The sequence below is a fragment of the Typopeltis vanoorti genome, chromosome 18 (genome assembly GCF_054136105.1).
Source record: "Typopeltis vanoorti isolate ZY-2024b chromosome 18, IOZ_Tvanoo_1.0, whole genome shotgun sequence".
NCBI classification, from domain to species: Eukaryota; Metazoa; Arthropoda; class Arachnida; order Uropygi; family Thelyphonidae; genus Typopeltis; species Typopeltis vanoorti.
In genome coordinates this window covers 111,965,189-111,992,695 of record NC_143566.1, presented here as the reverse complement: position 1 = coordinate 111,992,695, position 27,507 = coordinate 111,965,189, and the positions used below count along the sequence as shown (strand labels likewise).

The window sequence follows — 27,507 nt, the reverse complement described above, 5'->3', positions numbered from 1 at the left end:
ATATAAGTGAGGTATCCCATAATGCAAAGCACACATCCTTTCAGACATGTGTATAATACTATGCATTATGGGAAAGATCACCTATTTCGACCTCTAAGGTCTGGTTTGGAATGATATAATGGAATGATACAAATTAATTGTGGGATCCAGACCCAGAAAGATAGCAACATTGAATTAATGCAGAAATCATATATTTCCCCATATTACTATTACTATTACTATTATTACGGGCAACTCCAGGGAGTCATTAGACTCATCGAGGGAGGCCCCAAATCATATTCATCACAACTATTTGACATTCATACAGTATCTATCATACCTCGCCTTAAACTCATTCACTGTCACAGCATCCACCACAGACTCAGGGAGCGCATTCCACTCATTCACTACTCTAAAAGTAAAGAACCCAGCTCTAACCCCTTTACTAACCACACTTTTGCCCAGTTTCCATGGATGTCCCCTAGTCCTCCCACAATCAGCCCTGTTCTCAAAAATATCTTCTGAATTAATTTTATAGAAACCCTTCAGTAATTTGAATGTCTCAATCATATCTCCCCTCCTCCGCCTATCAACCAATTTTTGCAACCCACAAATCCTCAACCTGTTCTCATACGGTTCATTCCACAGACCTGCTATCATCTTGGTCACTCGCCTCTGGATCCTCTCCACCTCCTCCCCATCAAGAAGAAACCTAGGTGACCAAATCTGAGCACAGTAGTCGAGATGAGGTCTTATCAAGGCTCGATACAGAGGAACAATAACCTGCTTGTCTCTGCTTGTCAACGTATTCTTCAGCAACCAAGTGATTTGATGAGCTGATTTGGCCACTTTTGCAATGTGTCCCCTAAATTTCAATTCCTTATCTACCAACACTCCTAAATCTCGTGCCTCATCAATTTCCTGGAGCACGGTTCCACCAATGCAGTAAACTGCCGCCAATCTTGTCACCCCAAAATGCATAACCTTACATTTTGCCACATTAAACTGACATCCATTCTCCTTAGCCCAGACCTCCAATCTATCCAAATCATCCTGCAAAATTTTGACGTCATCTGCATTCACTATTGCCCTACCCAACTTCGCATCATCCGCAAACAAATGAACTGTTCCTCTCAGATCATATCCTATATCATTTATGAACAAATTAAACAGCAGTGGTCCAAGAACAGATCCTTGTGGCACACCACTAGTCACAGGCCGTCTTGTGGACTCTACTCCCGAGTAAACCACTCTCTGATATCTCTCCGTCAACCACCCTCCTATCCATCTCACCAACCCTATGTCCATTCCCATATGCTGCAATTTACTGATTAGAATTCCATGTGGAATCCTGTCAAAGGCCTTGGCAAGGTCCAGTAGAATCACCGTAAACCCATTACCCTTATCCAGTTCAGCCGTCACTGTGTTATAATACGTGAGCAAGTTACTGAGGCATGACCTACCCTTCACAAAACCATGCTGTCCCCGATACAGTATCCCATTTTCTTCTATCCAATCTTGTATTTTCCTCTTGACTATTTTCTCTAAGACCTTGACAATGATTCCTGATATGCTAATCGGTCGGTAATTTACAACAGCAGTCTTGGAACCACCTTTATGCAGTGGAACTATTTTCCCCTCTTTCCACCCGCTCGGGACTAACCCAGACCCGAGATTCAAATTAAACAAAATGGTCAAGGGTACTGACAATTCTTTAGCTGCTTCTCGTACAACATGAGCTGGTATACCATCCAATCCCACAGATGTATTGACATTGAGGTTATGCAATAGACTACTCACCTCCACTTCATTAACCACAATTCCCGTATAATCTACTGGTTTATTTGTTTCTGCAATGTCACCACCTGGATGATATACTTTTGCAAAGTGCTCACTCAGTAACTCAACTATCTCAACTGATTCAGTTACCTCCCTACCATCGGCATTCTTTAAAATCAATCTGCCATGTACATTTTTCCTTTTACTTGCTACATATCTAAAAAACTGTTTAGGATTCACTTTAGCCTGCATGGCCAATGTTCTTTCATAATCCTTTTTTGCTTTTCTTACCACACTCGTCGCCCTTCTGGCCTGCGCTTTATACCGTTCATGTGCCTGCCGGTCACCCTTCTCCTTAAATTCCCTCCATAGTTGTTTCTTTTTTTGCAACTCAAGCTTAATGGTGTTATTCATCCATTTAACCCCTACTTGATTTATTATTCAGACTCTAGGTATACAGTCAGCCATTGCTTCATGCAAGCACTTCTTAACTACCTCCCATGCACTATCAACTTCTAGTCCTTGCAGTTATATATATATATATGTTTATATATATGTAGTCCTTACTACATATATATATATATGTAGTAAAAAAGGTGTATTGCATTATTATTAAAATTTTCTGGATTGGAAATAGATTTAGAAAGTTTCTTCAATTGGCTATAAATTAAATTAAATCTCCCAAAAAGTACATTCTTGTTTAATTCATTATCCAAGCATAAGCAAACAAAGTTTACAAATGAAGTATCTTCACAGCTGACTTCACATTAATTGCCTTAGTTTCCCATAATACAGAACACACATCCTTTCAGTGTATATAATGCAGTGCATTATGGAAAGGCTGCTATCCAAGACTGGTTTCAACCTTTATTGAGATCTCATGGGAGCCAAGACCCAGAAGAGATAGCAAGGTTGAATTAATGCAGAAGTTCGATATTTCCCATATATATAATCTCTACAAACACTTGTCTACAAAGAATATATAATTTTTATTTAACTTCTACAAAGAGGACAACATAAATAAAGTGAACCTCGGATAAACCATTATCAGTACAAAAAATAAAAAACAAGACAAGGCCTGTGTCATGCACATATCCCGTGTTCTCTGAAAAACTTTTTTAGGTGATTATAGGAAAACATTGGACAATAGGAGGATTCCACAAAAGGTTTAAAATCTTTATTACCATGATTTTTTAATGTGAATTCCACTCATGAAAGGCTATAAATCTATAGTACATTAAAATCCAGAAACCCCAAACATGAATCTTGTTTTCAAGCTAAGAAGCCTGAAGTGGCTTGAAAAACATCTATCTTTAGAAAGTACATGATTTTGAGCCCAAAATGGATCAAAAACATTACTATTTAAGTAATGTAAGTATATATAAACACTACTATATTATGATAAGCTGTCCACTCTGCCAGTCTAATTGTAACATATTAGTACTATAGATATTGAGAGATTATATAATCCAGGAACTCTGCTCTAGAAAAAAACAAAACACTTTTTTTAGTGAACTTGAGATTCAAATGAACAGAGTGATAGTTTTGCACTCAGCAATGAAATCATCTACCATTTAATGATATTCAAAAACTATGCCATGGCAGAATTCAACCCAAAGTCTCCAGTTCAAAAGCAAACACCTAGCAACTTGGCTAAATAAGTAAGTCTGGTAATACAGCATATCTTACTCTATGATATAATGCTTTCAATCACATTAATATATTACACTGATGGGATTGCAAGAAACTGATGAAGCTAGGAATCTGGAAATGAAATGGAAAGAGAACTGATGTTCATATTGCAAAAGTGATAAAAACAGCATAAAGAATTAATGGAAAGTTTAAAAAAAGGATACTGACAAGTAGGAATACGAAATTGCCTCTAGATTTCATGGGAATGCAAGTAAGGAAGTAATGGAAAAGATTCAGAGGATTTCTATAGCAAATTTGTAAGGACCACAGGGATAGTCTGTTATAATGGATAGTTTATTATAATGAATTTTCTTTGGCACTGCCAATGAGGTTTCTGTCAGGACTTTGATAAATAGTTTTAACATGCATGACAGCGTCTGCATGTGCATAAAGCACTGTTATTAGGAAGGAGGTTCAATAACATTTATGTATGTAGGACTGTATCCATTATTAGTGAAAGATGTATTGCAATTCCACAACCAAGATACACTGACAAATCTAAACTTGCCTGTTATGAATCATCTGGGAGATCTATGAAGGGGAGAACACCAAACTATATTTATTATCAATATTTAAAAACTAGGGCTTTTTCTTAGAAACTGAAACAGGCACTGCTTACCATTTTTCTGAAAAGCCAGATTTCTGAAAACAAAAATATCAAAAATATTCTACTTTCCAGATTCTAAGCTATATGACCAAACAAAGTTTGCTCTAAGAATTTATCAAACAGGGCTGCAAAAAAGTGATGCTTCTGAAAATTAAAACAAAGGATATAAGTAAAACTCACCAATATAAACACATATACAGAGAGAGAGAGAGAGAGAGAGAGAGAGAGCAATAAAAAAAAATCATTATTTTTCTGACATACAATCCAAAAACTAATCCTAACTTCTACACTATTCTACTATTCTTGTAGAAGTTAGGATTAGTTTTTGGATTGTATGTCAGAAAAATAATGATTTTTTTTTATTGCTCTCTCTCTCTCTCTCTCTCTCTCTCTCTCTCTCTCTCTGTATATGTGTTTATATTGGTGAGTTTTACTTATATCCTTTGTTTTAATTTTCAGAAGCATCACTTTTTTGTGGTAAAGAGAAGTGGTAAAGGAGTGTTAGAGGGAGGTAATGGCAGACTGCATACCTACAGTCAGGAGAGTAAATCAAATGGGAGTTAAATGGCTGAATATCATCAACAAGCTGGAGCTACAAAAAAGAAACAATTGTGGAGGGAATTGAAGGAGAAAGGTGACCTGCAGAGACTATAATAAATTTTGTTTAATCCTTCATCCAAGTGTAAGCAAACAAAGTTTGCACCTAAAGTATCTTCAGGACTGAGGCAACTCATGGTAAAGGTGGACCAAGCTCTCATCACTTGTCTTAGTATCTCCCATAATGCAAAGCACATCTCCTTGCAGACATGTATAATACAATGCATTAAGGGAAGGACCACTACCCAGACCGGTTTCGACCTTTATTGAGGTGTGTTTAAGTAAAGACCTCTCTAAAAATTAGGCAATCCTCCAGACCACTCCCTATGAGTGACCGAAGGATCGTTCAGCTCAGCATTGTTCCACTCAGTGACAGGCTCACCCCATCACCAAGAAGAACTTCTCAGTCTTTGCTCTACCCAGTGGCAGGCTTACCCCACCACCAGACAGAGCCATAATCTCAGCAGTGGCCCCACTCAGAGACAGACAAAACCTACCCCAAGCAGAGCCTCTCATATCTCAAGGAAAGGGACCATTTCTGCACAAAAGCACATCAGTGGGAGCCAGACCCTGAGGTGGTGATACTGAGGTGGAAGTAATGAAGAAGTCATATTTTACCTATACATTGTCTGACCTTATTATTAAATTACTCTGGATTAGAGAAAGATGTTGGAAGTTTTTTCCACTTGGTCAGACTATGATAAATTTAGTTTAATCCTTTATCCAAGTGTAAGCAAACAAAGTTTGCACCTGAAGTATCTTCAGGACTGAGGCAACTCATGGTAAAGGTGGACTAAGCTCTCATCACTTGTCTTAGTATTTCCCATAATGCAAAGCACATCTCCTTGCAGACAGGTATAAAGGGGGGGAAAAATGTCCAACATCTTTCTCTAATCCAGAGTAATTTAATAATAAAGTGAGACACCTTTTGGCAACTCGTATAGGTAAATATGATTTCTCCATTACTTCCACCTTAGTATCACCACCTCTGGGTCTGGCTCCCACTGATTGCTTTTGCACAAAAGTGGTTCTTTTCCTTGAGGTATGAGAGGCTCTGCTTGGGGTAGGTTTTTGCCTGTCTCTGAGTGGGGCCACCACTGAGATTATGGCTCTGTCTGGTGGTGGGGTGAGCCTGCCACTGGGTAGAGCAAACACTGAGAGGTTCTCCTCAGTCACTGAGTGGAACAACGCTGAGTTCTCGGTTACTCATAGGGAGTGGTCTGGGGGACTGCCTAATTTTTAGAGAGGTCTTTACTTAAACAGCACCTCAATAAAGATCAAAACCGGTCTGGGTAGTGGCCTTTCCCTTAATGCATAACATTATACTTGTCCGCAAGGAGATGTGCTTTGCGTTATGGGAGATACTAAGACAAGTGATGAGAGCTTAGTCCACCTTTACCATGAGTTGCCTCAGTCCTGAAGATACTTCAGGTGCAAACTTTGTTTGCTTACACTTGGATAAAGGATTAAACTAAATTTATTATTGTGACCTGCAGGCACATGAGCAGTACAAGGCATAGGTCAGAAGGATAACTAGTGTGGTAAGAAAGGCAAAAGCAGATTATTAAAGGAAGTTAGCAGAGCAGGCTAAAGATAATCCCAAACAGTTCTTTCAATGTACTGCAAGTAAAAGAAAGAATGAATATGGCAGAAAGATTTTAAGGAATGCCGATGGTAGAGAGGTAACTGAATCAATGGAATTAGTAAAATTACTAAGTGAACACTTTAAGAGTATATCATCCAGGTGGTGATATTGCAAGAATGAGAGAGAGCCAAAGGCTTATATGGGAACTGAGGTAAATGAAATGGAAGTGCATAGCATATTACAGAACCTTTATGTGAATACAACTGTGGGATTAGATGATTTACCAGCTCGAGCTGTACGTGAAGTGGCAAAGGAATTGTGAGTCCCTTGACCAAATTGGTTAATCTAAGTCATAGCTCTGGGTTAGTACTGAGGTGTTAGTACCGAGTAGGTGGAAAGATATGAAAATAGTTCCATTGCATAAAGGAGGCTCCAAGACTGATGTAACAAATCACCGACTGATCAGCATATCAGTTGTTGTCAAAGTATTAGAGAAGTTGGTCAAAAGCAAAATACAGGAGCGGATAGATGGAAATGGGATATTATGGGGGGGGAGTATGGTTTTGTAAAGGATAGGTCCTGCCTCGGTAACTTGCTCACATTTAATAATACAGTGACAGCTGAGTTGGATAAAGGTAATGGGTTTACAGTGATACTGCTGGACTTTGCGAACCCCCTATGACAAGATACCACATGGAATTCTAATCGGTAAACTGCAGTACATGGGGATGGATATAGGGTTGGTGAGATGGATAGTGAGAGTAGTTTATTCAGGAGCAGATTCCAAAAGAAGGCTTGTGAATAGTGGCATGCTACACAGTTCTGTTCTTGGACCACTACTGCTTAATTTGTTCATTAACGATATAGGAAAGGCTCTGTTCAGTTGTTTGGTGATGATGCAAAGTTGGGTAGAGCAATAGTTAATACAAATGATGTCAAAATTTTGCAGGATGATTTGTATTATAGATTGGCAGACTGGGCAAAGGAAAATGGATGTCAATTTAATGTGATGTGAAAAGATTTTTGGCATGAAAAGATTACAAGCTGTATACCACATTGGTGCAACTGTACTCCAGGAAATTGACAAAAAGCCAGAGACTAGGGCGTGTTAGTGGATAGGGACTTAAAGTTTAGGGGCACATAGCAAAAGTGGCTAAAGCAGCTCATTAGATCATTTGGTTACTGAAGAATACTTTGACAAGCAGGTTATTGTTCCTCTTTATCAAGCCTTGATAAGACCCTATCTTGACTACTGCGTACAGATCTGGGTGCCAAGGTTTCTTGGTGATGAGGAGGTGGAGAGGATCCAGAGGCAAGTGACCAAGATGGTAGCAAGTCTATGGAATGAACCTTACAAGAACAGTTTGAATATTTGTGGGTTACAGAAACTGGTTGATAGGTGTTAGCAAATCATTTATTTTCATTCTGGTCCCATGTTTTTTTGTTTTTTTTTTTCACTACTACTACACTGTTCACTACTACAAACCCACTATAATAAAGTATTTCTTTGAGTCACTATTAATTCACCATGTAGAGTGCTGACTGTATCTGTAATAATTTAAAAATAATATGTGCAATAGCATTCATAAATAAAATATTTAAAAAAAAAACTCACCTAAACATGCGTAACCAGCAGCTGATGATGCAAGACCTGCAGCAGTAGGAAAATTGTTATAGGAGCAAATATGAATATGCCAATCCAAGTCCAACCTATCTGCATTCTGTTTTCTAGCTCTCTCTTTAACTGTTAAAGCAGAATTGTATTTTTAATATAAATAGTTTAACAATCTGAGTGAATAATAAAACAGCATAAATAAGGTTTGTAATTTGATGTTTAGCATACACATGCAAATACATACTTATTTAAAACATCACATTAAAAGCACACAGCTTTAATAAACAAATTCAAGTCTTTTTTTCTTTTCTTTTCATGTTATTATCAAAATATTATCAATATATTACACTTTTTTACGTGCATAAAAATGTTATATTATAGTTTAAGTGATTCTAATACATTTCAAGATGCTGAATTCAAATCTGCAATCCAAAATTTTCATCACATAATTTTATTTATGCAGATATATATACACACAGGGTGTTTCAGGAGGAATAGTAAATATTTTGGTAGGTCGTAGTAGCTGAGCAAATAAATTCATATAAACGTGTGTCCAATTACCAATGGATGTGGAGATCCAGCTATTTGACACCGGAATGTAAAAAAGCTATTGTGACAGATATTATTATAATTATTATTAGACACCTCCAGGGAGTCCAAAGACTCATCGAGGGAGGGCACCTGCTCTACAGCTCTCTCTCCACCAACTGTCCACAATTACACCAATGCCATCTACCACCGATGACTACTACTAGTATTTCCACAGACAATCACAAACATCCATGCCCACAGCAAGATTCGAACCTGCAGCCATTTGGCTGGAGAGTGGATACACTAACCACTCGGCCAGCCAGGCTGGCAATAACTGACAATATTAAAAAACAATAAATGACATGTTTGCATTTATTGACTGTTTGAATGATATAAAATACAAATAATTGACAAATAGTGTAATTCACAGTTCATAATAAACATTCAAACATTCCACCACCAACCTCAATGCACTTTGCAACTCTTATGGTAATAGTACATGTTTCTTCTGAGGTCATCTTGATTTTCTTTTATGAAGGCAGCATTATCCATAATGCAAGTGATCAATTCATCTCTTGTATTTACTTTTCTTTGTATACTTCGCTTTTCATCCTTCCCCCACAAACCAAAATCTAAAGGAGTGAGGTCTGGAGACCTTGGTGCTCAATGAACAGGACCACTGCGGCCAATCCATTGTTTATGGAAAGTTTGATTTAGACATCTGCATCAGCTGACAGCTATAATGTGCAGGAGCTCCATCATACTGAAAAAAACATACCAATCCTTGTAGCCAAGGGAATATCCTCCAATAGCAGTGGAAGTTCATTTTGCAGAAATTGTAGATAAATGCGCCATCTATGACGATTTCCTCATCTCTTCTGATCAAGGGACCACATGTGGGCACAGTAATCAAGATGTTGATTTATCAAAGCCTTGTATAGTGAAAGAATAACCTCCTTATTCATACAAGCTAGTAATTTCCTCAACATTGTAGTTATCTAAGATAATTGTACAAAGCTTTTAGATGTGGTTACAAAGTAAATTATAATAGAAAAACTATATTCCTGTTTTTAATCCTATACCAAAATGTAAGCAAACAAAGTTTGCACATGATATATCTTCATGATTGGTCTGCTTGTGGCTGGTGCACAGTTCCTTTTGGATACGTGCACTGTTATGCATTATGGAAAGGATCACTATTAGATGGATTTTGACCTTTACTGATGTCTCATCAGTGAGAACTAGGCTCAGGAAGACACTGAGGTTGAATCACACAAATTATTAAACGACTGATGTGAAGTCAACAACCACTGTATACTAAGTAGACTAGTCATGAAGATACTTCACATGCAAATTGAAAGTGAGGAAAATTAAAGTAACTATTCTTAACTGCTACCATGTTAAGAATAGTCCTCACAACTTATCAAATGAAAATGCAGATTTGTTTGCTTATGCTTGGGTAAAGGATTAAACACAAAAACATAATTTTTCCTCTATATGGAAAATATGACTTATGCATTGATTTAACCTTGTTATTTTCATGTGTCTAGTTTCCACTAATGAGACTTCAATAAAGATTGTAAACCAGTCTAAGTAGTGACCCTTCCCATACTACTCAGCAATATACACATCCAAAAGAAAATGTGCTTTTGCCTTAACAAGATACTGAGGCAAATGATATGATGTCAATAGCCTCTGACCTTTATCTAACAGCCTCTCGAATCTGTAGGCTTTGATCAACTATTTTGTTGTTGTTGTTGTTGCGTTCATTTTCCTAATCCAGACCTCTCTCTCTCTCAGATTCATAAGTTAAAATTATTTGAACTGTCTCATATACAATTAAATTTACATCCCATACATATACAGCATATGTATGAAATATGATAGGATATATGATATGGCAAGGCATCATGGTGAGTATGGAACTGAAGTTCAGGGGGCACGTTGCAAAAATCGTAAGAGTTACCCAGAAAATTGTTCAATAACGTGAAGAAAATAACATGTATGGATAAGGAGATGATAGTTCCAGGCACTAATTAGGCATCATTTGGATTTCTGTGCACACATCTGGTTATCTGGCTATGCTGGTGATAAGGAAACATATGAGAGAAGGCAGAGGCAAATAACTCAGACTATCTGAGGACTCTACATGAGGACAGATTGAAGGAATGTGATCTTCAGAGTTTGGCAGATAAGAGGAGGATGGGGGGGGGGGATATGAGGGATGATAAGAGGAGGAGGATGGGTGATATATTTGAGACATATAAGTTGGGAGAAGCAGCTCATCAAATATCAGATACATGGGAATCATTGCATAGGATAATGGGTGATGCGAGAACAAGAGGTAATTCCTGGAAACTGTACAAAAGTTATGTGAGTAAGGAAGTGAAAAGGAGATTTTTTTTGGCCTGGTAGATGGTTAATGAGTGGAATGTAGTGCCATAGTGGGTGGGGAGTGTATCACCACTTAATGTAATCAAGCAAGGTATAATAGTTATTGTGGTCTGTGAGTGTTCAACCTCCCGTGGTGAGTCTTTGGACTCCATGGAGGCTTGGAAGTAATACTAATACCAAAACCAAATTATAGAATGAATAATGGTTGCTCTATATGTCTATCCCCTCTTATTATATGTTTCTGCCACTTTGTTTCCCTTCAAAAACAGTACCAAGGTAATAAAAAGATAATAATAAATACAGTGTTGCTGCAATTAACTAAAAAATGAACTGTATAAAGAATAACCTAGCAATTAAAAAAAGACTACAAAAAATTACATAAAAATCCAACCTTCAACAATGCTCACATAAACACTAACTTAAATTATTCACTACTGCCTATAGACAGCTATCAGATCTGACCTGTTTTTGACCAAGCCTCAGATAGCAACTACAACCACAGCCCATCTTAATTGCTCAATTACATTACGTATGATTGCTTCTACCAAAATAATGGAACTGAAGTTCAGGGGGACACATTGCAAAAGTCATAAGGGTTACCCAGAAAATTTGTATTTACTGGGTAACCCTTACGTGTGTACTTATAAGATCTAATATTCCTTGAGAGAAGATGCCAAATCTTGAATTTCGTCTGTGTTTCTTATCCTACTATCTCTCATTCATTCATCTGCTGCCTCTATCCCTCCCCTAACTCTGAAAATCATTCCAACCTCTTTGACTTCTTATCTTTGAAGCTTGATTTTCACATTCCCTCCGTAAAGTATTCTTTCTTAATGACTTGAATGTCCACAAATTCAACTGATTTTTTTTTTCTCCATTCTATTGACCAAGCTGGAAGAGAAGAGGATTTATTTAGCTATAATAGCAGTGACCTAATGCAATTATTCAACTACCAATCAAGAATACAGACAATCCTCTCCAACACTTTTGATATCCTCCTAAGGCAAGTAATGTGAAGAAAACATATCTGCTTTCCAGATACTTTTTCTGGCTACTTCATGCTTCCAGTAAGTGGGCTGTGGTTTCATACCGGGTGATGAAATTCATCTCTCACTTGAAGACAATCAGAGCCTGTTTGTCTTCAGGTGAGAGATGAATTTCATCACCCAATATGAAAACACAGCCCACTTACTGGAAGCATGAAGTAGCCTGAAAAAGTTCCATGTTTGGTATCTAGAACAGGGTTTCTGGCTGTTGAAAGTTTTTTTAACTTGGTTCTATAATATGTTAAGGATACCAAGAAACTATATACTTGGTTTTAATCCTTTACCCAAAGAAGCAAAACAATGTTTTGCGCATGAAATATATTCACATCTGAGCTACTTGTATATAGAGGCTAATGACTTCACATTACTTGCCTTAGTATGTATCCCCATAATGTAAAGCACACACCCTTTTGGACATTTTATTAATAAGGTCTAGCACCTTTTAGCTACTTGTATATGAGATATATATGACTTCTGCATCACTTCAATCTTGGTATTTCTTCCAGATCAGGCTCTGACTGATGAGACCTCAATAAAGGTTGAAAGCAGTCTGGGTAATGGCTCTTCCAATTATGCATAACATCTTTACACATCCAAAAGGGTGTGTGCTTTGCATTATGGGATAAGTATTAAGGCAAGTGATGTGATGTCATTAGCCTCTATATACAAGCAGCTCAAACATGAATATATTTCATTCACAAAACACTGTTTTGCTTCCTTGGGTAAAGGATTAAAACCAAGTATATAATTTTTTGGTATCTTTAACATGTAATAGAACCAAGGTAAAAAAAAACTTTCAACATCTTTCTCTCATCCAGAGATTTTTATTAATAAGGTCTAGCACCTTATATATGACTTCTGCATCACTTCAACCTTGGTATCTCTCCCTGGTCTGGCTCCCACTGATGAGACTTCAATAAAGGTTGAAAGCAGTCTGGATGGTGGCCCTTCCCATCAAGCATAGCATCTTTACAAGTCCAAAAGGGTGTGTGTGTATGTGTGTGCTTTGCATTATGGGATACTAAGGCAAGTGATGTGAAGTCATTAGCCTCTATATACAATAGCTCAGATATGAATATATTTCACTTGCAAAACACTGTTTTGCTTCCTTGGGTAAAGCATAAAAAACAAGTATAAAATTTCTTGGTATCTTTAATCATGGTTTACATAATCAGGGTTTCCAGATTATGTAAAAATAAAAAAGTTACAAATTTTCAAAAATATATATCAAATTTAATTTTAAAAAAATAGAAAAAATTCTTAGTCCACCCACCATACCATACGCAATATAGATTTATACCCTTTCATGGGTGAAAGCAACATAAAAACTGTTTTTTTTTTTTTGGGGGGGGGGTCATCTCTTTTCTCAATAACTCAGATCATGATCTTCTGCAAGCTTCATCTCCAGTGGAATGCCCACCCTTCAGCCATCCTCTTACAATGACAACCGGGATGAACTCTGAGATTTCTGTTTCTCACCCTCATGATCCATACTTCTCTGATCAAGTTATACAAATTATCGATATTGGAATGAAAGCTTTCATTTTCCACACCATTCAAAATTCCCACTTAATATTCAAGCCTTAGTTTTCCAAGTATGCCAAGGCCATCCAAAAAATAAAATAAAAATCAGCATACTGCAACTAACTCTAAGTTGAGACAGAAACTCCAGCATTCAGTGAAGTCCAAAACAATCACATCTAAAACTGCAGAAGACTTTCCTCTTACATAAATGGCAGTTGTGCCTTCTAGTCTCTCCCAAAAGCAAAATGGGTTGTGTCATCCATATGACACAACAATAACAACACCTAAAGAAACTGATCTCCCAGTATCATTCTTCTCCTCCAACTCCTGCATAGTTGATATGTGAATCAACTTGTTGTAATCTTTTGCTGGAAAGAATTTTGAAAGGTTTCCACACTCTGAAAGTATTCTCAAGCTGGGCTTAAGAGATGTGCTCTAGATCTATTAAATACAAGTGAAGATCTCATTCAGTTTCCAATAATGAGAGATAAATATGTGCCATCAAACTGTTAGAGATAGCTTTTGGAAGTTTTTCCACTTGGTTATACTATAAATTAAAGATACCAAGAAATTATATAATTGGTTTAATCCTTTATTCAGGTATAAGCAAACAAAGTTTACGCCTCAAACATAATCAGGACAGGGCAACTCGTACATAGAAGCTAATGACTTCACATCACTTGACTTAGTATCCCATAATGCAAAGCACATATTCTTATGGGTATGTATAATACTATGCATTATGGGAAGGATCACTACCCAGACTAGTTTTGGACCTTTTATTGAGGTATTGTCAGTGAGAGCCAGACCCAGAGGTGATACTATGGTTGAAGTAATGCAGAAGTCATATTTTCATATACGAATTGCCAAAAGGTGTCGTATATGAAAATATGGCTTCTGCATTACTCCAAACATAATATCACCTCTGGGTCTGGCTCCCACTGATGAGACCTCAATAAAGGTCGAAACCAGTCTGGGTAGTGACCCTTCCCATAATGTATAGTATTATACAAACCCATAAGGATATGTGCTTTACATTATGGGATACTATGGCAAGTGATGCGAAGTCATTAGCTTCTATATACGAGTTGCTCTGTCCTGATTATATTTCAAGTGAAAACTTTGTTTGCTTACACTTGGATAAAAGATTAAACCAAGTATATAATTTCTTGGTATCTTTAATTTATAGCATAACCAAGTGGAAAAACTTCCAACAACTATCTCTAATCCAGAGTATTTTAATAATAAGGTGTCACCTCTGGGTCTGGCTCCCACTGATGAGACCTCAATAAAGGTCGAAACCGGTCTGGGTAGTGACCCTTCCGATAATGCAAAGCACATATCCCATAAGGATATGTGCTTTGCATTATGGGATACTAAGGCAAGTCATGTGAAGTTAGCTTCTATATACGAGTTGCCCTGTCCTGATTATATTTCAGGGGCAAACTTTGTTTGCTTACACTTGGATAAAGGATTAAACCAAGTACATAACTTCTTGCTATCTTTAATTTATCAAACTGCTAATACTGCCATCAACAGAGTGATCTCTAAAATAATGGAGAAGGTTATCAGCCATCAACTTCATCATACAGAAAAACACACCAGTTAATCGATTTGTGTGTTTTTTCTATATGATGGGGGGGGAATGGGGAGTTCCATGTCATTGTACTAAATGGTGGATTAGTAATTCCAAGAGTCTGGAAGACTTCTTATTTATTTATGTTTATGTGGAATCCACCCATGAATGTTTATCTGTAACCCTATAGATTATGGATATTTATTTTCGACTATTATTGATCTTATATATTTTTTTACTTTTATCCATTTTTTTTTTTTTACTTGTTCTGGAAACCATTCTCTAAAGACCAAACATGAAACTTTTTTAATGCACTTCTGGCAACAGTAACAGGAAACCATATAGCATTCTGGTATAAAACTGCAGAACTCATGGCTCCCCCACAAGGGTAGGGCTGACAGGGCTCTAGCCTGGGGGCCTGGAATTAGGGGGACCCGTCATGTTGGGTCACCCAGTTAAGTGAGACTAACAAAAAGAAACTCTATAAAATAAGAATGAATATGTGCTGAGGACTACTAGTTTTTTTTTGCAATCGTTTCCAACCCATTATCTATCTTTTCAGACTTATGGTTATGCTTCTGAACTTCCAAATCAAAAGGATTTACTTTAGTTTTCGGTTATCGTCCGTCCATCTCGCTTTCTATGCACGGCGTCGTTTCAATGCTGATGCTGCCTCGATGTTAACAGCACACTACCCTACCGATGCCTATGCTACGGATGCTGAGAGAATTTTATTTTATTCATAAAAGAGAAAGCTTTATTTGATAGTTTTAGTAGGTTAAGTTGATCTCAAGAAACTGAAAATTTTCTACAAAATTCTTTATTTGAGAAGGATTTGTCTTATTTGATAAAAATTTTGCTAGTTAGTAAAAGAAAATATAAAGCTTTTTTAGTTATGATTTTTTTGTATGAAACAAACTTAATTTTTTTTCCCAGATCATACAAATTTGAGATATTAAAAATATTTAAATAAATTGCTTGCAAGCAAGCAAAGACGTTCTAGTTAAAATAAATAAAATCACAATGTCTGATTCAAAATACAAACATAAGTCCAGAGCTCAGAAGAGGAAACTTAAATCCGAGAGAGAGAGAAAATCAAAAGCATCATGAGGTCATTAATTCATAACCAAATTTTTAAAATCTGAAAATGAAAAGGACATAATTCCCAGTACTGATCATAGTGAAGGTGGTGATAATGTCTGTGACATTGAAATCCAAACAGAATATCAGTGTCAAATCGAAACTTGTAAAGCAGTCGAAAGTCAAGCGACTGTCACATGCGAACCTCTTGCAACTGAAGAAAAGGCCGCAAGTGAAAACCTGCAGGAGGAGTGACTATGAAAGATATAATACAGTTGATGCTTCAGTTGCAGGCCCTGTTGAAAAATCTGATATAAAATATGATGACCCTAGTATTTGGCCCAGAGTAATCTCAAACAACATGTGGCAAGAGATAGTACAAACTATCAGCTTTCAAGAATTCCAAAAGATTTATAAGGAATTGCCAAGAGATCTTAATGGTATGAAATTCCAAGATTTTTTGCTCTATACAAAAATCAAAGATGAAAGAACAAGAGAACATTTTCCAAGAGAGAATGGTTAACATGGGGTGTATCGAAAGAAAATCTTTATTGTCTACCATGTCATATTTTTTGCAACTCTAATAACAAAAACTTAAGCAGTTTAGCCCAAGAAGGATTTTTGCCTAGAAATAAGCATTGGAAAAAGTTGTATGGTGTTGCCTCTTCATGAAAATAGTGCCAAACACAGAAAACAATATCTGGCTTGGAAATCCCTTTTGCAGTCATTGAAAGGACATGGAATCGATAAAGACTTACAACTACAAATTCAATATGAAACAAATAAGTGGAGAGCACCTCTGCAATGAATTGGAGGTGTAACGCTATTTTTATCATCCAGAGGTTTAGCATTTCAAGGAGAGAACATGAAGATTGGAGATGTTCATAATGGGAATTTCTTAGGTATATTAGATACAGCCAAGAACAACTTTATCCCCTAACAATTTTGTGCATAGAAAATGATTTGGCTAAGCCTTTGTGTTATCGTTTAAACTAATTGATCCTAAACCCTGTAGAGCAATGTGTTGTCCTTAACCTGAGCGACAGGTAGGGGGGGGGGCTGCCAAAAATCTTGGCCTGGGGGCCTGCTTATAACAGGACTGTAGAGAATTTAACTCACAGCAAAAGATGTAGTTCCACTTTTAATTTGTTATTCTTTAATGTTTTTTTTAATTTATTACTACTTTCACATAATTTTATTTTTAAATTGAAATTTTCCCCCCTCTTTTCCACTTTCAATTTGTTATCATTCTTTAATTTTTTTTAAATTTATTACTATTTTCATATAATTTTATTTTTTAATTTAAATTTTACTTTTTCCCTTCTTATCTCCACTTTCCCCTTTCATTCACCAGAGGGCAAGCTAGAGTAAACAGCTAACAGAACAGTTATGCTATAGCTTACTAAACTGCATTAGCTTGTGTTTTCTTAGTTTTAAGTAAAGTAATTGCTACAACACATTTTGACTCCATAATTTGTACACAACGAATGTTGATCACCACGTAACTATAAGAGCTGCACTTGATATTTTCAAGGCATTTCATAGGATCGGACATAGATGGCTACTTGGCAAACTGCCATTTTATAGTCTACTTTCCATCATACATAACTGGGCAGCTCTCCCTCTCTGTCCATTAACTAAGTGAAATGATGGCTGGTGTTCCATCTTCTGATTTTCTATCAACAAGTACTGCAGGGCTCTTATATGACCTATCCTCTCACTAAACTCAAACCTCAAACCCATAGTTTTACTTATGATAGCATATTCTATTCCTCCAATTGATTTGACAAACCTTGCTGTGCTCAAACATCCCAAGCTTCAAGATTTTCTGCAGTCAATGCCCTAAGCATGATTCATCCATTGTCTAATGGGATGATGACAACCTAGTCATCATCCTATATCATCCAAAACACAATTCTATCATTTTTTTTTCTTAGTTCACCAAAAAAAAAACTCTCAGTTCACTTCCCCTCAAGGGATAAAATCAAACCTAGGTGTTGCTAGAATTAGATATAAATGTATTGCTGAAAGAAATACAGTCAACTTTCACCATAGCAAACAATGTAGTGAACTCGCTCACTAGAATAAACTCAAATTAAAGCACTATTATACCAATGCTGTTGTAAAAGAAATTCACTATGGAAAACTTCTATAACTGACTACTCCTTTGTAATATAAAATAACTGACATAGGGTTTTTATTAGGCTGTAATATGGATATGTAATCTGGACATCTCCAGATGGTATGATTAAAACATTGTAATTGATTATTCTGATCAAAAATAACTGGAAATCCTCAATCCAAAATGTAAGAATACTAAAGAAAGCAGATTTTGACTGATCATGAATTACTAGCTGCAAAAATTAAGTTGAAATTTAAAAAGAGCAAACTAAAGATCCTAAACAGCATTATTAACATAACAAGACAGAAAAATATAACTATATAAAACAACTACAGAAACATAATAGAAAACAGAGTTCAAGAAAATAACCTTAGACAATGTAGAAAATGCATGGAAAATGGACAGAACAGTTATGGTAAATGCCGCAAGAAAAAGATTTGGTACAACAATTAAAGCAAATAACAAGTGGACAACCACAGAAACTTTGGAAACTTTAGAAGGAAAAAGAAGTACAAAAAATACTCTGAACAGAAAAAATACAGAGGAAAATAAGCAACATTAAGCGCCTCCATAGAGCAATTGGAAGAACGACAGTACATTGCGCCCTTCAATTGGAATAGGCCTAAGTTCGATTCTCACATTCAATCGAAGGTGAGTTAGTCGATCTCATACAGAGGTAATAGGGTTTTGCTCCTGGAAACTTTGGCTTTTTCATCCCTCATACAGACAAATCGGCCCTTCAGAACACACAATTTACAGAAAAAAATACTCATTGTGGTGGTGGGCAGTAGATGGCGTTGATGGAGATGATTGGTAGTAGAGGTTCGGTGTTGGTGGAGACAATTGTATAGTAGGTGTCCTCCTGCGATGAGTCTTCAGACTCCTTGCTTAAGCGCCTCCATAGAGCAATTGGAAGAACGACAGTACATTGCACCCTTCAATTGGAATAGGCCTAAGTTCGATTCTCACATTCAATCGAAGGTGAGTTAGTCGATCTCATACAGAGGTAATAGGGTTTTGCTCCTGGAAACTTCGGCTTTTTCATCCCTCATACAGACAAATCGGCCCTTCAGAACACACAATTTACAGACAAAAAAATACTCATTGTGGTGGTGGGCAGTAGATGGCGTTGATGGAGATGATTGGTAGTAGAGGTTCGGTGTTGGTGGAGACAGTTGTATAGTAGGTATCCTCCTGCGATGAGTCTTCAGACTCCTTGGAGACATCACAAATAATAATAATAATAATAATTATTATTATTATAAAAGATTGAAAAACAAAATAGATAGAATGTGCAGATTTGCTAAAAATGCTTGGTTAGAAGAAAAAGCAAAAATGTGTGAAGAAACCAATAAAAAGAATGATAGTAAGACTGTATATAAAATCATAAGATAGTTAATGAAAACACCCCAAATCAGACCACTAGAAATGAAAGATAAAAACAATATTGAAACTGGAACAATTCAAGAGATTAAAAAAATATGGAAAGAATTACTAAAATTAAGGGGATATTAAATCCCACATAGTTTTAAAACTGAATAAGAAACTCAAAGATAGGAATCAGAGAGTTTCTTGCCGAATATAGTAAACTATAAAGTATCGGCGAACACTAGCGTTAGCCAATGCAAGTGATCCTAGTACGTAGTACAATCTCGGGCAACTCGTTGCAAAGGTGAGTAAAGTTCAGATCGCTATTCTTAGGTATTTTCCATAATGTAAAAACACATTTCCTAGGAAATGTATGCTGTTATTACATTATGGAGGGAGGTCACCACCCAGACCGGTTTCAGCCTTTTTTGAGGCCTCATCAGTGAGTGGCTAACGCTAGTGTTCGCCGATACTTTATAGTTTACTATATTCGGCAAGATACTCTCTGATTCCTATCTTTGAGTTTCTTATTCGGTTTTAAAACTATGTGGGATTTAATATCCCCTTAATTTTAGTAATATTTTCATTGCCGAAATGAAGCTTATTAGCTCTTTATACTTAAGTAACTATATGGAAAGAATATTACCAGATACTTTTCCAGAGGGAAGAAGACTGGAAAAACACAAACAGAGACAGAAAAAGAAAGCACCATTCATAATAAAAGAAGAAATTTTGAATACAATAAACCAAATGGCCTTATCTAAATCACCTGGTTATGATAAATTTCCTACTAAACTGTAAAAATATGGTGGCATAGAAGCTGCTTTGAACTTTTTAACCAAATATTATATACTGATGAAATGCCAGATGACCGAAAGACAGGCATCATAATACCGATTCTCAAAAAGGAAGATAAATGAAGGTGTGAAAATTATAGACCCATAACACTGCTAAGTTATGGCTATAAAATCTTTGCACGCATTATTCAAAATAGACTCCAGACTTTAATGAATGAGACAATAGGAGAAGATCAAGCATGATTCCGACCTGGAAGGTCTATTTAGACCATATTTTATTATTATTATTATGTGACACCTCCAGGGAGTCCAAAGACTCATTGAGGGAGAGTGTGCCAACAGCATCGAACAATTGACCCATTCCAACTACTAACTATGCTCAAACTTGCTTAACTTTTTTCGTGAGACATTAGTAGCAGAGGGTTTACCAATCAAACAACCTTTGCTGGCTTTTAAATTAATAGCCTAGCTGAAAAAGTACTGGGCATACAACATACCTATATACCGTAGTTTTATTGACTTCAAACAAGCATTTGATTTTGTTCATCTGAGAGGAACAAAATGATAAACATCTTAAAATCTATGATATTAGATTCAGAACTACAAACCTTTATTATGAATTATTATGAAGATACCAAAGCAACTGTCAAATTTAATAAAATAAAAACAGGCAAATTCAAAGTAGAAAAAGGAGTCAAGCAGGGTTGTCCACTCTCACCAAATTTATTTATCTATCTTGAAGAAATATGCATATTCACAACTGAAGAACCAGGTCTGCAAATAAATAACACTAATATCAGCCACATGAAATATGCAGATGATATTATTATTCTTGCAAAATCTAAACAACTGGAAAAAACAATAAAAATTTTAAATGAAGAATGCAAAACTAAAACAATGAAAATCAATCTAAGCGAAACTAAAACAATGAAAATAGGAAGAGAATGAGGAAAAAATTTCAATAAACAAAAAATCGCATACTTGAAAAAGTAAAACAATTTACATATCTTGGCAGCCTCATTACTCACAATCACAACACAGAAACAGTAAAATACAGACTTGGCAAAGGATGGTCTAATATGAAAAAATTAAACAAAATATGGAACAATAACAGCATTTCAAAAAGCATCAAACTAAAACTTTATAAAACTATTATTATACCTACAGCAACATATAAAGCCAAGACTTGGACATTCAATCAGAAAGAAATACAGAAAATCAGAGCATCCAAAATGAAATGCTTTAGAAAAATAAAGAAGACTCATTGGTCAGAACACAAAAGAAATGAGTAAGTCAAACATGAATTAAACTATACCGAAGATATCATAGCTATAATTCTTAAACATGGTTTGGACACCTCCAGAGAATGTCCTTTCAAAAATTCCAGAGGGAAGAAGCAAATATATTACAAATTGATTACAAATATAGTCTTGAATGTAAATCATTAGAGGAATACAATCAAGAGGTATTCCAAAAAGAACTTCGCTACAGTCTTTGAAGGAAAGGTCACAATTATTGAGCTTCAGAGAGAGAAGACAGGTCGAACCAGATGGCAAAGATTTGCAAATAGAGGACTCAACCCATCATCTGACAGAGGAGAAAGAGGAAGAAAAATATGATTAAAGGTCATCTAGAATAAGCAGTATTATATTGTAACTTAATCAAATGTGAATTAGATGATGAGTAATATCATTAAGCACGAGCTGCAGAAGGATAAAATGCTGTGGAGGGCATGTAAAGAGAAAGGTGACCAGCAAACTCATGAGCGGTACAAGGCTTAGGCAAGAAAGGTGACCAGCATGGCAAGGAAGGCAAAATCAGATTATGAGAAGAATCTAGCCAAACAGGCCAAAGGAAATTCCAAAAAGTTCTTTCATTATGTGACAAGTAAAAGGGAAAATGACTATAGAAGATTTATCTTAATAAGTGATGATGGTCAGGAGGAGACAGAAGTGGATAAAATAGTTGAGTTACTGAGTGACCACTTTGCAAGGGTATGTCATCCTAGTGAGGTTTCTGCTTTAATCTATGTGATAGACACTAATGTGGGAACAGAGACAGAAGAATTGGAGGTTCTTAGGATTTTGCAGAATCTCAATGTAAATACAGCTGTGGGATTGGATGGGATATCAGCTAGGGTTTTGCAACAATGTGGAAGGGAACTGGCAATGCCTCTGACTAGTCTGTTTAATTTAAGTCTCACCTCTGATAGAGCTCCAAGAGAATGGAAAGAGGGCAAAATAATTCCTTTGCATAAGGGAGGTTCTAAAACTACAGTAGCAAATTATAGACCAATCAGTATCTCAGGCGTGGTAGTAAAAATACTGGTAAAATAGGTAGAAAAGAGAATTCAAGAATGGATGGATAAAAATATGATACTGTATGAAAGGCAGCATGGCTTTGTTAAGGGTCGGTCATGCCTTAGTAATTTACTAACTTTTTATAATAGAGTAACAGTAGCATTGGATAAAGGAAATGGCTACACGATGATTATGCTAGATTTTGCCAAGTCATTTAACAGAATACAACATCTGTTACACAAATTAGAACAAATGGGGATAGATATGACACTGGTTAAGTGGCTATGAGGATAGCTGCTAGGCAGATATCAAAATGTGGTATATGGAAGAGCAGAATAGAGCCAAAAACAGGTGATTAGTGGTGTGCTGCAAGTGGTGGTATGCTGCTTTAATGTTATGGTCCCAGCACTAGTAATGTTGAACTTTACATTACTAGTGCTGGGACCATTGCTGGTTAATTTGCACATAAATGATATAGGAAATAACTTGAAAGGAAATATTCAGTTTTTGCTAATGATGTGAAATTAGGTAGAGCAATAGTTAATCAAGGCTATGTGGAGGAGCTTGCAGGATGATTTAAATAGGCTGTCGGTATGGACAAAAGTTAATGGGTATCAGTTTAATGTCGAGAAATGTAAAGTTATGCATTTTGGGATAAAAAGATTACAAGCCGTGTATCACATTGATGGCACTGTTCTCCAGAAAATAGATGAAGCTAGAGATTTAGAGGTGATAGTAGACAGAGAGTTTACATTTAGAGAACATAAAATTACTTGGCTATTGAAGAACACATTAACAAGTAGAGATAAGGAAGTTGTTATTCCTCTTTATAAGGCCCTGATACACCCACATCTGGATTACTGCACTCAAGTCTGGTCACCTGGGTTTCTTGGGAATGAGAAAGTGGAATGTTCGCTATGAGAACAGATTGAAGGTGTGGATTGCAGAAGTTGGTTGATAGGAGAAAAAGAGGGGATATGATAGAAACATTTAAGTTGCTTAAAGGATAGGTAGGATAGATATACACTTATAGGATAGATGCAGGGGAAATGTTTCAGCACTTTGCTAGAGGGACCAGAACAAGGGATCATCCCTGGAAGTTGAATCAAGGAGTGGTTAGTAGGAGTGTGATGACTAGATTTTTTGCTTGGAGAGTGGTGGAATGGTTTGCCAGAATCAGTTATGTGTGCTTTGTCTGTTAATGGATTCAAGGAGCGGTATGATAGATTGTGTCATTGCAGGAGACCTAATCTTTGATAGATTAGGTATCCCGCAATGAGTCTTCGGACTCCATGGAAGTGCCCATATAATAATAATAATAATTAGCATTTGTGGTGAAACTAATTAGTATAATCATCTATACTATTATTGCCTAATAAAACTCAATGTCAGTTATTTTACATTAGATTTATTTTTTGTTCAAAATTTCTAAATGATAATTACTCCTCATTACTCATCAAGATTACTTCTTTGTTCCTTATATTTTGTTACAGCAATAATTTACTTCATCTAAAATTAATGTTAAAAAATTTCATTTCAAAATTTAAGAACAAATTATTACTCACTTTCATTGAGACAGTTCTTCAGTCGTTGATTATCAAAGCTTTGTTCTCTGCAAAATACATTGTATTATAATCACTACATTTTTTTTTTAATTTCATGAACTATATATTATTATTATGCACTATACTGATAGCATACCTAAAAAGACATGTATGTACAAAAACTGGTCTCCAAAACTTATGACAAAAACATATCCATATCATTAACCAAATCTGATGCCAAAACTTGAACACGTTCCTCCAAATAATTTTATTTTCCATGCATCAAAATTGCTTTTGAGAATTACCAATCAATGAATCTCAAATAGAGGTTAAAGGTTCCTCTCTTCCGGAAACTTAGAACCCTGAAAAACAGACAAGTCAGTCAGCATTAATGAAGGAAATCATTGAGAACAGCTGGGTTGTTCTAGAATGTCATCCTCACTGCAAAAAAGGACATAAGCAGACTGACCTCAGTGGCTTACTTATCTTGAAGTTAACTCTGAATAGCCTGTAGCTTACAATAAATTACTACTCAGTTCAGGTCAGTGAATATCCTTACTAAATGGAAAATCTGTGATGTTCCAGAAGAAAACCAAAAATCAAAGTTCTGTTTTCACAGATGAGCAGCTACCCATCTACTTCATGATGGCCTATTACTCTGCCAGTGAGGATGACATTCTAGAACAACCAAAGTGTTTGATCTTTGGCACATACTGCAAAATGATTATTTGCACTTTAATACTAATTGCCTTACAATCCTTTGTGTAGTATGCAGTGTAACAAATATATTATCATCATATCTGATAATAATATTTGGTATCATCCTTAATCATTTTATCATCTGGCCTGGTCACAGGGTTAAATTCCAGATGACAGGAATGCAGCTCCCATAGTACTCATTTATAAAAAGAGAAATAAAACTGAATGTGAAAATTACATAGGAATTTCCAGGAATGTTTAGGCTACTATAATAGCACAACATGATAAGTTTACATTATTAATCTCCTATCATATTTTCTTCCAAATTAGTCATTACTTGTCAGCACTCCAATATTGTCATATCTAACATTCTGTGCTTCTAAGGCACTTCTGAATCAATCCACCTAGCCTCTTTCATGCCATCTCGACATCAAACATCTGCTTTACTAACCTTTCCTCACCCATTTATTTTATTTATGTGGTTATACCATCTTAGATTAACTCTGTTCACACATTCCTGAATGCTAATATCAAGTTCCTTTTTGAAAAGTTTTTCTTGGGGTACCTTTTTGTATGCCTTTTCCAGATCTACAAAATTAAGTCATTTTCCGATCTATTTCAACTATTTCACGTAAAGTGAAAATCTGATCTTGACAACCTCTATTTGGCCTGAAAGCAACTTATCTTTTCCAAGTTTCTCTTCCACAATCTTTCTCAACCTCTTTCCAAGTATGCTTGCATAAATCTTGCCTAGAATACTTAGAAGAGAAATTCCTCACATTCAATTCTCACATTCAGTTTTATTCCCTTTTTTTTTATAAATGGGAACTATGACAGCTCTACTCCAGTCATCTGGAATTCCACATTCTGAATTATGCAGTGCAGCCACTGCAAACTTTTATACCTCCATATTTAAGCATTTCTGGTTGAATAACATCTATTCCAGCTGCCTTTCTGCATTTCAAGTTTTTGATGTCTTTTTCTACCTCAAGTATTAATATGTGCTCCTGTTAGAATTCCTCTTTCTGATAGATATTTTGTATATTCTTACCAAATTCTTTCCACTTCCAGTAGGTACATTCAAGCATAACTTGGATCTTTTACCTTTTTCTCTGTATTCTTCTTCTAGGATACAGAGAAAGTCAACATCTGTTGACTTATTTGCTTGAAACTTTTGGTATGTTTTCTTCTTGTTCAGGACAGCTTCTTTAACATCTTGTGTTCACCATGGTGTTCTTATTATTCTATCCCTGCAGATAACTTCATCATATGGAACCTACTTAGCTGAATCAATGTTTTCTTCAGAGTTTTCCACTGGGTCTCCAAGATTTGGTTCTTGTTTTCAAACTGTTTTAATTTTTTTTTCTTCAGTAATGTTTGTATAGTTGAGTCTACAGTTTACCTGTAAAAGCTGCTCTTTGTTAATTTGTTTTAAAACTTTCTTGCATCCTGTTCTTTTGAATGTGACATTCAGTTTTATCCTACTTAAAACTAAGTGATGGTCATTTCAATTTCAAATCCTCTGTAGACTCTTGTCCTGAACCAGCATGAAGATATTACTATCAACAATTACCAATAAGGGACTTTTCTTATTTCTTGTGTCTTCTCTCCATGTGAACTTGTGCATATATTTATGTTGGAACATGGTGTTAATAATGACCAGTCCATATCTGATCATTATTATTAGCCTTACTCTTTTTTAGATAGGGTAAATGGCCTCGCCTACTCCCTGTACGGGAACAAAAAGGCGTTAGCTGATTTTTTTTTTTTTTTTTTTTTTTTACTCTTTTTTCAAAATTTTCCCAAAACATTTCTATATGCCTGGTGGGGTTCACTTCCTACTCTGCTGTTAGGATCTCCTACAAATACCACTTTTTCCATTTTCTTATGTCAATCGCCTGCTTTAGTGACTCAAAAAATTCCTCCAATTCTTCCTTAGGAGAACCTTCTGTAGAACCATATGAAAATAAATTTCATTGTCTATTTCCTCATTTTGAAGTCTGCCCACATAACTGTATTTAAAACTGCCTTCCAATCAAGAAGTTTATCTTCATATTTGGTGTTGAATGCTATCACTACCCCTTCCTTTCCTTTCAAGGAAATTCAATCATTATTGAATTTCCTTGGTCATTATTGAACCCTCAACATAACATCTTGTACTTATTATTTAAGATCTCACCTGTTTTTGTTTTCTTTGTATCTATTATGCCATTATGTTCACGTGGTAATTTTCTAGTTGTTCCACAAGCTCAATTTCTTTTCTTAATTCAGTTCTTCTGATGGTTGGTTTATTCTTTTTCTTCTTCTGCAAGTTGAGTTGAAGTTTGTTCTGGTAGCTAACTTTTCACTGTTTGCTCCAGTCCCTGATGAAAAGAGTGAGCCTTGTTTAACCAGGTGATGCCCCAGCTGGAATGAAATCTCATCATGCTGTTCCATCATATGTATTTGTGATTTAAGCCAATAGAGATTACAACTTGATCAGCTAAGTCCCAACTACCAGCACATCTCTGTACATTCAGTACCCATGGATACCTATTAATGGAGTTAACCCATGAAAATGAGGACTGACATTAGATCACATGCCCCAGTGGGTTTTTGACATTCTTTAAAGGTGATGTGGGGGATCTCATACCAGTTTTTGTCTTTGAACCTTAAGCAACCCTTGGTGAAAT

General features: G+C 36.0%; 1 protein-coding gene across 3 annotated transcripts in view; it reads right to left on the bottom strand.

The window, feature by feature from the left end:
- The window catches only part of Mvd (mevalonate diphosphate decarboxylase), a 137,938-nt gene that overhangs the window by 64,508 nt on the left and 45,923 nt on the right, over positions 1 to 27,507 (bottom strand). For all 3 annotated transcript variants that reach the window (XM_090408722.1, XM_090408723.1, XM_090408721.1), the window contains 2 exons: positions 24,158 to 24,204; positions 7,855 to 7,983 (listed from right to left, as the gene is read on the bottom strand). In XM_090408722.1, coding sequence (XP_090264848.1) covers positions 7,855 to 7,983; positions 24,158 to 24,204 — 176 coding nt within the window. The remainder of the gene's footprint in view (positions 1 to 7,854; positions 7,984 to 24,157; positions 24,205 to 27,507) is intronic.